The sequence below is a fragment of the Doryrhamphus excisus genome, linkage group LG19 (genome assembly GCF_037039965.1).
Source record: "Doryrhamphus excisus strain RoL-2023G ecotype Guam linkage group LG19, RoL_Dexc_Guam_v1.1, whole genome shotgun sequence".
Lineage (NCBI taxonomy): Eukaryota > Metazoa > Chordata > Actinopteri > Syngnathiformes > Syngnathidae > Doryrhamphus > Doryrhamphus excisus.
In genome coordinates this window covers 13,648,952-13,660,569 of record NC_136375.1, presented here as the reverse complement: position 1 = coordinate 13,660,569, position 11,618 = coordinate 13,648,952, and the positions used below count along the sequence as shown (strand labels likewise).

The 11,618-nt window shown below is 46.5% G+C and overlaps 1 protein-coding gene across 4 annotated transcripts in view; it reads right to left on the bottom strand.

The window, feature by feature from the left end:
- Positions 1–467: 467 nt before the first annotated feature.
- Positions 468–11,618, bottom strand: part of LOC131107463 (MAM domain-containing glycosylphosphatidylinositol anchor protein 2) — a 165,416-nt gene continuing 154,265 nt past the window's right edge. For all 4 annotated transcript variants that reach the window (XM_058057536.2, XM_058057538.2, XM_058057535.2 and 1 more), the window contains exons 16-19: positions 9,265–9,426; positions 2,619–2,749; positions 2,158–2,254; positions 468–746 (exon numbers count right to left, since the gene is read on the bottom strand). In XM_058057536.2, coding sequence (XP_057913519.2) covers positions 658–746; positions 2,158–2,254; positions 2,619–2,749; positions 9,265–9,426 — 479 coding nt within the window. In that variant the 3' untranslated portion in view covers positions 468–657. The remainder of the gene's footprint in view (positions 747–2,157; positions 2,255–2,618; positions 2,750–9,264; positions 9,427–11,618) is intronic.

Sequence of the window (11,618 nt, the reverse complement as noted above, 5' to 3'; positions counted from 1 at the left end):
GCAGCCATGGGGGGTGTGGGGGGGGTTTGGGGCGTGGTCTTTCAAGCAGACAGACGGAAAATGTTGCCAGAGGCCTTGAATTTCTTCAGTAGAGCACCAAGCAGATAAAGACTTGACGCGGGGTCGGGTTGGGTGGGGGGGGGGGGGTCTGGGGGGGGCTCCAGGGAAAAACAAGCAAAATGAAGATAAAGATACACAGAGAAAGGTCTGATTCCATTTCTTCCTCCAAATGTCAGCAGCATCTATATTCAGCCGCCTTGCAAAGATATATATATTTATAGATTTCTTTTCCATAAAATTGTTCTTGTGCTTTACAAACTGCCCCCTCCCTCGATGAAATTCACTTTTTGTACTCATCAAGAGTCCCGCACCGATGACAGTTGTTCTGTAGAAGAAGTCTCTTTCCCCCCCCCCACTAAAAAATTAGCACATCTTCATTTATTTTTCTGTTTTTTTGTCGTGTGTAGTTTCTTTTTTTTTAAATCACAGTTTGTTGTCATTTTGTCCCAACAGAGATCCGCCACGGGGGGCGGCGGCGGTGGCGGCGACGTTGCTGCTTTTTCGGGATGCATGAATCTTTGGTGACGGGGATGCCGAGATTACAGCTCACAGACGGCGGGTCTGAATGTTTGCCTCTCGAGATGACGGCCAGGGGGGTCACCTCTGACCCTCCAGGAGGGTCGTCACCAAGGTGACGCACAGCAGCCATATATGAACACAGGGGCTGGGGGCCATGGAGTTCCGGTCTGCAAGGAAATCAGTGTCAGGTCGATACGAGCAACTCAACAACAATATGAGCAATGGAAGGGCTTGTATAGCAGCAATTTACCATGGCAACCATGTTGACCATGTTGACCATGTTTCCCTTTTTATGACTTTACAGTAAAGTACTTTATAAAGCCTGTGACATAGCCTTGCTTTCATGGCATAAACTAATTACACGCTTATTTACGGTTACGGTTAAGTATACCCACGCAGTCTGCTGGGTTTTTGGTCAAACAACTTTGCTATAAGTCTTTGTTCAGCAGCTGTGAGTCAGTGTAGCTCGAGTCTTCATCAAGTACCCGTTTGAGTCAGTTAAGTCTTTGTCCAACACCTGTGGGTGAGTGAAACTGGAGCTTTATTTCCCCACAGGGCTACTACACTGGAAGAGTGAATGACATGTCACCTGGTTCCCTTTTGGAAGACGGCGGTAGCAGAGGTGGGTAAGTAAACGAGTTAATGGAGATTTGTTACGTGAGTCCCAGTTGAGTAATACTTGGGAATTTTAAAGGACTCGTTCATGACATATACACATCGTTATTAGCAACGTAAGAAGGTTTCATGGCTTCCGGTTCTTGCAGCTGAACTGGGGCCGAGCCTCTCTCTCTCTTTTCTCCGCTTCCATACATCATGTTCATTGTGCGATGATTCCCTCTGGGCAAGGACTAACCTGTGAGGTCGCTGTGAACTATTCTTGATTAACAACATCAGCCAGAAGACACGTTCCGTCAGCCGCCGTGACACATTTCTCAAATGTTCCCCTCTTACATCACGTCAGGCCATATAAGATTCATCACGCCAGATTGAATTTTATAATTCATGGCGTCGCGAGCCCCGGCCGACCGCCCCCGTGGCCCGGAGTGAATCAACGTCTCTCAAAGTCATGGAAAATAGCTAAAATAATAATAGATCATAAAATAAATACAGCGCGCTGACTAAAATTGCAAGCTGAATTCCACGACAATGATGAAAAGAGACCGCTAGCCTCATCTCTCCATGAATTGTTAAAGGGACACGTGAGGTGGAGATGCTTCCTGGGAGAAAAAGCTCCTCGGAGCATAAAGAAGATTCAATCAAAGCGGACGGCGTCCTTCTGCCTGCCCGCATTACCTCGTCAATTTCAGACCATTTTCTGTGGCCTACTTCTGTTTTTACCTCAGCGCTGCTCATACAGTCCAATTACTGTGCCAGCGCTCTGCCATCCTGGCCGTCATTCATGTGATTACAATGCTGTTGCCATGGCGACCCCCCCATCACCTGCCTTGGTGGGGGCTGGCAAATATCAAGGATTAGATCCCCTTTTTTGTAGATCACGTTGTACAGTGCGAGGACGGGACACATAAAAGATCTGGCTTGATTTGACAGTTTTAGCATCTGGATGCTAGCGCTACTCACCGGGCAGCGGGCCGCGACACTCCCCTTCCTCCAACGTGACATCGTCTATGGCGATGTCTCCCTCGATGCCTGGTCCTCGGACTCCCTCGAGTACCACCTGAAACCGTGTGTGTGTGTGTGTGAAAAGGAGTAGGAAGAAGCAGAGTTGATTTAATCCCACCCCAACGTATGGTTTGTTTATAACTGGAAATTGTTGCTATATTTGGGACACCAAACACTGGCCCTCTGCTGCTGGCTATTCTCTTCATTCATCGGGAAACTGGGATTACTTTCCACAACATCGACCATGGAAAAGATGAAGATGAACGGCATTCCATATTAGCAGGAAGATGATGCCAAAGCGGGAGTGATATTTCCGGGGAACGCAGCCCCTCAAGGACACCACGGAAACACACACAGACAGGCTAACCAAAGCTTCGCCGCTGCCCGTTGAAAAGTGCCTTTATGAAAGTGGTCCTTACCTGGAAGGACGCCGTGGGATGGACGCTGACCTTGGCCTGCTTCCATCGCTCCCCTTGGTTGCCGCTAAGCGACCACACGGGGCCGTTTGAGTTCATCTGGCCCTTTTGCTTCAGGAAGGCGTTTAGCGTCCCTGCAAGTGGATGCAAAATTAGCATCATTGGATTCTCAAGGCACTGAATCGATGACAGAGAGCACAGCTGTCCTATCTAGTCTTTGAGCCAGCTCGGATGAGAAGAAAAAGGCCTTCTAAGACAACCTGAGAAGATCACTTGAGAGCATTCAACGCCCTGAGAATGATATTGTCATACTGCAATCACAACCAAGCCACCAAATAACAACAACATTAGTCTATCATTAGTCCGTCAGTCTTTAACCTTTCAAACCTTAGAAATACTTTCATTTCTTCACATATTCACCTTTTGACTCATGCATTTTCAATTCATATCGGCACTTCATCCAACATTCAAAGCCAAGAAGAGCCAGCGAAGGTCAAACTCAAGTCGCGCCAAAGTGATGCATTTTTTAAGTCGGGTGGGATCCCTCTGCGCTAAGATGAATTATTCTCCAGCTCATAAAAGTCCAAATTAGTCACAATGTTAAAATGTTTCAAAAGTTTCCCGGGAAAAGTTTCCGTTAACCCAGACTGGACGACCTCATACCACTTCAAACACTTTCAACAACTCCAGTAGCCAATCAGCAATAGGTGATACCGAGGGTGTCCAAATTACCAGAAGAAAATGTAACGAGCCGCACGGTGGTGGAGTGGTTAGCATGTTTTCCACACAGTCAGGAGATCGGGAAGATTGATTGTTGAAAAGTTCTATTAGTAAAGTCAATATTTTATTGGACTAAAGTCCTAATATTAGGGATGAATAAAATATCTACAGTATGTATCAACAGCTGAAAGGGGGAAAAGAGCCCAGACCTAAGACCTTCATACTAGAGATGCCTTGTTAGCATATCTGCCGGTGCTGCTTTACAAAGTGGCATTTGTCACTATGTGGCCTTCACCGCCTAGATCTAGATAGCTAGATGGATCCTGGATATAGATAGCATTAGCTTTAGCAGGCACCCCTTATTTCAAGGGCTAAGCTAGCTTCCGCCACAAGTATGAGGTTTTTCTCTGCGGCGTGCCGAGATACTGCCACAACTCTTCATGTCTGCTTCAGTGGACTAGATTTCTGTTTAGGGTAAAAATAAAAGCGTGTGATATTGTTTCAAAAGGACTCCGTCTGAACCCGACCCCCCTCAGTGAGACCTCTTGTCTGGCAACCAGGCTTTGATCTGAAACCCGGCGGATGACGACACCCACGGCAACCACTTAGGATGTCGCTGCCAAGAAGTGGAAGGCAGAGCGGCCTCGGTGGCAGCATCTTTGCCTCGCTACCGCGGAAGGAACGTGAGCAAGCTCCACTGTACGCCCTTTCATCACACAACAGATATCTCCCCAGGGGGAGAAGAAGATCTCCTGCACGAAACTTGACCTGCGGTTTCATCTGGAAGAAGCGTGAGGAATCTTGCTAAGCTGGCGTTCTCTTTGTACTCACTGCGACGTAGGCGGTTATGTCAGTGCGTTCTTCGGGGTATTGTTTGTCAAAACAACAGGGGGCAACCAAGGTGAGGTGCCACCCTTCTTGCTAACAGAAGGCTGGGGCGGGGTCAGAACACCCGCTGTGAGCTTCGCCGTAATCCCATCAAGCGATGCGAGACGGGCTCCACCGGCAAACTTTGATGTGTGCCTCGGCAAATGCAGCGTGACCTCAGCCCAGGTAAACGCCCGCTAGCTAGCTAGCACGCGGAGGAGTCTTCGCCGCTGCTTCTCATCAGCGTGTGGCGTCCTGATACGCTGATTGAGGCCTGGAAGGCTTCCGAGCCAGGAGTTGACAGTGACTCAATCCACGACCCCGAAGCGGCATCCCGAAATCTCAATACTCACAGCTACACAAGCATTCAGCTGCCACGTGATCTTCCATTATTGGACCCATTTGTCACGAGAACTCACGTCTACAGGTCGCGGTTATCGCCGACGACCATGCCATGAGCTCAGGGGCGAATTTCTCCCCGACCTGAGAAGTGGAGTACTAAATGGAGCGTGGATACGGAAGATCTGAGCTGGGTTTTCACGTCCTTGACATTTAGCCCATTCATCATAACACGCCGCAGTCTAGGTACGGGCATCGCCGCAGACGAGCGGCGGGCAGACAGGCAAGGCAGGAGAGAGTCTGGCTGGTGATCAATTTGAGCAAATTGGAAATGTCACGGCCTACTCAACCTCGGCAGGAAGCCTGGAAGGAGCTCTCATCACTACACCCGGTTGCCCTCTCTGCTCACATTCTGCCTGCCTGTTTTACGCCTCCAGATGTTGGGTCCAGACCCCTGACCAGCGTGCTTGGGATGGAGGTCAGCCGGCTTTTTACTAAATTAAATCTGCAATATGACCCGATTAACGGCAGGAGAGGAGGTCGGCAGTGAAACATCTGCACGCCAGAATACATTCTAAAATTCTCAAGACTCAGGACCTTTAATGCTGGATGCTTCTGTTCTACTTTGTGGCCGTAAAACTAGAAGGGAGCTGGATGAGGAACAAAGAAAGAAGGCGTCAGTCGAAGTGGGTTGGAAGCGGGAACAGAAGGTTGGGGAGGGGAGTAGGTGGAGGGTGGAGATGGCACTGATGCTGCTTGTCGTCTCACAAGAATACTGAGCTAAACGCAGCCAAATGTTGGCTGCCAGCATCTTATCCAGCGAGAGGAGGGAGCACTCGTCAGCAGACAGCAGTTGTCTTCAGTCACCGTCCTCCACCACTATGGCGGCGGAACGCAGGGTTAGCGCACCGTGTGAAAATGTAATCACTGTAATTCCAGTCTTTAATGGATTTCACGGTGCCTGGATTTCAATGGATTTCCATCCATCCACGCTTATCTGGGTCCAGGTCGCGGGGGCAGCAGTTTCAGGGTGGAAGCCCAGACCCAGCCCGGTCTCACCAAGGTGTTCCAAGGCCACCGATGCCTACGGATTTCCATGCATCCACGCTTATCTGGGTCCAGGTCGCGGGGGCAGCAGTTTCAGGGTGGAAGCCCAGAGCCAGCCCGGTCTCACCAAGGTGTTCCAAGGCCACCGGTGCCAACGGATTTCCATCCATCCACGCTTATCTGGGTCCAGGTCGCGGGGGCAGCAGTTTCAGGAGGGAAAGCCAGACCCAGCCTGGTCTCACCAAGGTGTTCCAAGGCCACCGATAGTCCACACACGTCGTACATCGCTGGTTATCAAAGCTACCGGACCGTTTCAATGATTTTATAGCGGCTAACGTTTTTCAACACCTGCGGGACAATTAAGAGTATTAAAAATGAGATGACTGTTAATTAAAAAGACCATTTCCATGCTAGCCTATGGGACAAATGTAATGAGTAACTGTGAGTTAACCTTTTCCCAGCCAGCCAACTGGTTTCCCGTAATCATCGGACTTGAAATGAGCCGACAAGACTTCATTTTCTGGACTGTTAAGCCCGTAAATGTCAGAGGTGACGCTCCGTAACTCAGCAGCGTTATTGCTAAAAGAGTGCTCGTCCCCCCTGAGTGGACAGAAAACACCTGGTGGTTTTGGCAGCAGCCAACAAAGGCCATGCCAAAGCGCTGCTGCCGCTGCCCCTGCAGTACTTTTCCCCCCGCTGAAGCGCCGCAGGACACATAATGCATGATTACACCTGTAATCTCTGGAAAAGCTGCAAGCGGTTATGAGAGGCCTTCGCCGGGTTAAACTAGATCCAGTAATAATGTGGATCTTTTGGGCGGGCCATTGTGCTGCCAGCCCCGGATCCCTAGCAGGCTGCATCCTATAAGCTCTGGGGACGTTTTACATTTTTATTGGCTCGTGTAAAATAAAACTGCCTGACCTTAGAGGTGTAGACGGGGATGGGGAGCGCCACAAAAGGAAGGCGCTTAAACCCACAAAGTATCTTTAAAGCCCTGGAAGGAATGACTGATACATTGTTATGGTGTCTACTGCTTAAACCGGTCAACATTTGCATTGGGCGGGGGGCCATCTTCAGGTCGGGGATGAGACCCTGCACAAGGGGAGGGAAGGATGGACGGGGATTGGTGCTGTGTCTGCAGGGATGAGGACTAGGATATTCCTACCATCTTGGATGGTCACAGGTTTTAGGTAGTGACCGAAAGGACAAGATCACGGGCGCAAGCGGACAAAATTATTTCTCCTTAGCAACAAGGCACGGCCTTGGGGAAGACCCAGGACACGTTAGAGACTATGCCTGGGAATGCCTCTGGATCCACTTGCAGGAGCTGGACAGGTAGCCCACCTCGGAGAAGCGAAAGATGGTGGATGGATGGGAAATTCATTCATTCATTTTCTACCGCTTTTCCTCACAAGGGTCACGGGGGTGCTGGAGCCTATCCCAGCTGTCTTCGGGCGAGAGGCGGGGTACACCCTGGACTGGTCGCCAGCCAAAACAACCATTCATACTCACATTCATACCTATGGACAATTTGGAGTCGCCAATTCACCTAGCATGTTTTTGGAACGTGGGAGGAAACCGGAGTACCCGGAGAAAACCCACGCATGCACGGGGAGAACATGCAAACTCCACACAGAGATAGCCGAGGGTGGAATCAAACCTGTGAGGTCTGCGCGCCGTGACGCCCTTGGATGGGAAAATTACCAAGAAAATTGTGGAAAATAAGCTAACATCAATCATCCGCAGGCATTTTAAAAATCTTTTTTTTATTGTACTTTTCTTAAATCTCATCTTGTCTTCCGCATCTTGTGTCTCAGGTCACGACACCCTACAGTCATTTCTTTATTGGATGTACCAACAATAGCCAGTGGATATTTGGCTCATTGTCAAACTAAAAGATCTGCGAGTTACAAACCTAACAATACGTTTTTTTCTCAGCCAACGGTCATCAACGGCAGCATCCAGCGCCTCTAAGCCGCCTTTATGACCCGTCTCTGCAGCTCATCATGTGGACCTGAGTTGAAATCGCTACTACAGTATATATGCTGGATGTTTTTTTTTTAAAATCCAATCTGGCTCGCCGCTGCCTTCACACAAACAGCAGCAGTGACTTTGCGGCCACCTGATTGGTTCCCCACGGCGGAGGAAGGTGGAGAGTCTGACAAAAAGCCGCAGAGTGCTCCCTCGACAGCTTTGCCACTTTCAAACCCTCAATGCGAGGTTGTTATCTCCGTTTGATGGGGTTGTGTTGCTAAGAGGAGATACAGTTCGAATATCTTTAGCTGCAAGCACGTGACAGCCACTCAAAGCCGCGGTGATACAATAATAAAGCATCCGTCTATCTTTTCTCCTCTCTTTGCCTCGTCTCATGGCGCAAACAAACAAGCGCTCCATCATGACGATGCAAACAAACCCTGGTGTGGGACGCACAGGTGGCAGACAGCGTGGGGCTGGGTGCAATCATCCGTCAATTCATCCCTCAAGGCCGCACCGTGCTGTCTCACTGATGCCTGATTATGGACCAGCCATACTGAATAACATTCGTACTGCTTATGTACTCTTCATTTGCTGCAAAAAAGCCCAGTTGGGATAATACTTAATGTTTGATATCCACAACACACAAACCTAACATTAGGGGTGTCCAAAGTGTGACTCAGGGCCATTTGTGACCCGCAGCCTGCAGTATATTCTAAAGATATAATTGCACAAACCCAACAACAGCAGACACAGAAAAATCAGCATAAAGTCATTTTATGAGCATAAACTCCTCATATAAAAATAATGTAATTTCATAAATTATCAAGGTGAAATACAAGACATATATGTTTTTTAAGGCGGCACGGTGGACGAGTGGTTAGCGCGCAGACCTCACAGCTAGGAGACCAGGGTTCAATTCCACCCTCAGACATCTCTGTGTGTAGTTTGCATGTTCTCCCCGTGCATGTGTGGGTTTTCTCCGGGTACTCCGGTTTCCTCCCACATTCCAAAAACATGCTAGGTTAATTAGCCACTCCAAATTGTCCATAGGTATGAATGTGAGTGTGAATGGTTGTTTGTCTATATGTGCCCTGTGGTTGGCTGGCGACCAGTCCAGGGTGTACCCTGCCTCTCGCCCGAAGACAGCTGGGATAGGCTCCAGCACACCCCGCGACCCTTGTGAGGAAAAGCGGTAGAAAATGAATGAATGAATGTTTTTTTCAAGTCGTAATGTTATTACAAACAAGTTCTAAAATTATATTTGAATTTGAATAAATTCAAAATATTATGAGAGTAAAGTCCTCACACGACAAGCATACGATTTACAATATGAAAGTAGAAAAAAACAACAGTAGAAATGGAAAATACAGCTGTAATTTTATGAAATAAGGGCAAAAGAAGAAAAAAGTTGAATTTAACTGGAAAAATCTGTGATTTTACAATCATAAATTTGCTATAATATTAAGGGACGTAATACCATAATGTCATTTTAGTAGTTGAAATAGTTGGAAAAAACAATTTCCAAGTCGTAATATTATGAGAAACAAAACAACAAAAAAAAGAAAGAAAGAATTTCTTCCATTATGGAACAAAAGTCATAACTATGAGTAGAAAACAACATCCAAGTGGCAAACGGCGTCCTTTCATTGGTCATGATGTGGCCGCTGGGTGGAAAATAGCTTAAGCACTAGACACTCACCTATGTGTTTGCCGTACATGTGGTAGAAGAAGCCGAAGCAGTAGGCGGGCGGGTTGGTGATGCTGTAAGGGTTTTTGGGTGCGATGTTGAAGAACGGGCTGACCAGCCGAGCCTGATCCCCTTCCTTGCGGGGCCTGGACGTCTCGATGTACATGTAGAACCCTGGAAGCACCAGCAGATGCGAGAGATCACACCTTTGCCAGTAATGTCAGTAATAGTTGCTGTTAACGTCCATTTTGTCTGAGACGCATGTGAGGCGCTTTGTGATATGTGTAGTTTTCCACGTCACTGAGTTGAGTGGGCTGATTTTCACGTGTGGATGAGAGTTAGGACTGTTCCAACTTATGGAAGGTTTCCGAATGGCCACAGCGTTTCCATATATGAGTAATTGGCATGAAGGCAGTCATAATCATACAGAATATGGCAGTCAAAACTGCACAATAAATCCGAAAATAACTATCACTATCATCCAAACTCCGGTGTTGCCAGGGCGACCCCGTCTGACCCACTTTAAGTCCAGCTCGGGACCCCTTAACGTGCATGTTAAGCACGGCCCTTTCCTATTCGCCAGACCGCCTTAACAGTCAATGACACTTCCATCAGCAATTAGTCTTCCCACTCCGCAGGAAGTCGCAAACAACAAATGGTCGCAGGCAGGCGTTTAGGCTGCTAAGCAGCTCCGCTCTCCCCCAGCCAAAATCTAATGGAAAATCTCCCTGGGCTGAATCTCAGATAATTATTTTCAAAGAGGAACGAGGCCCAGTAATGAAATGCCGGACATTTTGAAACCATTAGGTGATTAAAGCTGATGCATTATTTACTGCTTCAGCTGCTGGGCCGCCGTAATGGGCCGCATCCGCAAGACAACCTCCATTCCTCCAGGATTCATACCCTCAAATCCTATTTGGCTTATTGGTTATTCATCACGTATGGAATACCTGCGGTGAAGGTATGGCTAAACGGCGGCGTAGATAAGAAGGAGAGAAAACACATGCAAGCTGTTTGATTGTGGAAATTGGTCAAGGCATCCATTATGTAGCTGCCAACTTTGAATAATTCAACCTTGTTTCAACATTTTTTTTGAAATAGCGGCACTTTCAGCAGCACGTTGGACTCAAGTGTTTAAATTAATTATATTCAATGTTGCTAATTTTATATCAGGGCACAGTGTGGCTGTACCATATGGTGCAAACTGTATGTAATTATGGATCACGTTTTCCAATACGGTGCATACGGTTATTACTCAGTACTCTCATCTGGTTTGGATTTCACCAAAATCTTGTACAATATACTTTTAAAGAGCTTTAGTGACATATTAACTCAAATATTCTAAACCAGGGGTCTCAAACTCAATTTTCCCTGGGGGCCCCTGGAGCTAGGGTATGGGCAAGTCTGGGCCACATCAGGTTTTCAAAAAACCCCCCAAAAAAACGCATTTATTAAAAACAAAAAAATATACAAACTTTTTCAGTGCTTTGGTTCCGATTTTCTACAATAAAAGCTCTGATAAAACATTCCACTGTTCTCAAATATCTTTTATTTTTCTGCACAAAATAAGATGAAAAATAAAGAAAGAAATCAACAATAAAGAAAATCAATCAGTAATAAATAAGTATAATAATAATAATAAAACGGCAAATAATAAAAACTTAAGAAACCACATATAGTTGGTGGGTAGACAAATGATTTTTTTCAGATTAAAATGAACAAAGCATTATTAGAGCCCTGTAGACATGACAAAACACGACTATAGTCACATTTATACTCTTTTTATTTACAACATATTGCGCAACTGCAGGGTCTTGAGACACATGCTAACTCATGCAAACTAGAGAGCTAGCGACCTAAACGGTAGCCTTCAAGTTATTTCCTTTAAACTTAAATAGCTTAAATAGCAAAAACTTACCACTTCCACACGGATAGGGAGGATAACTATTAACAGTTATTTAACCTTTAAGATGAACATGAATGAAACGTAATAATTTTTTCTGGGTACATGATACCATACAGCATCCATATCAAACTTGCGCGGGCCGCACTAACATTAAACTTTCATATCAAGGCGGGGGCCTCAAACTAGCGGCCGCGTGTTTGAGACCCCTGTTCTAAACCAAAATCCTTTCTACTGAGGTGAATGTGTAGGGTTTTTTAAAATAATGTTATTTATACCATCTTAAATTTCACCAAAAGCTAGTAAAACATACTTTTAAAGCTCTTTTGCGACATACTGTATTCGGTGATGTAATACAAACATTGCAAAACAAAGTTCCATCTGTTGACTGGATTATATATTCTGATATTTTTGCCATCTTAGATTTCACCCAAAGCTTCTAAAACATACTTTTAAAGAGCGC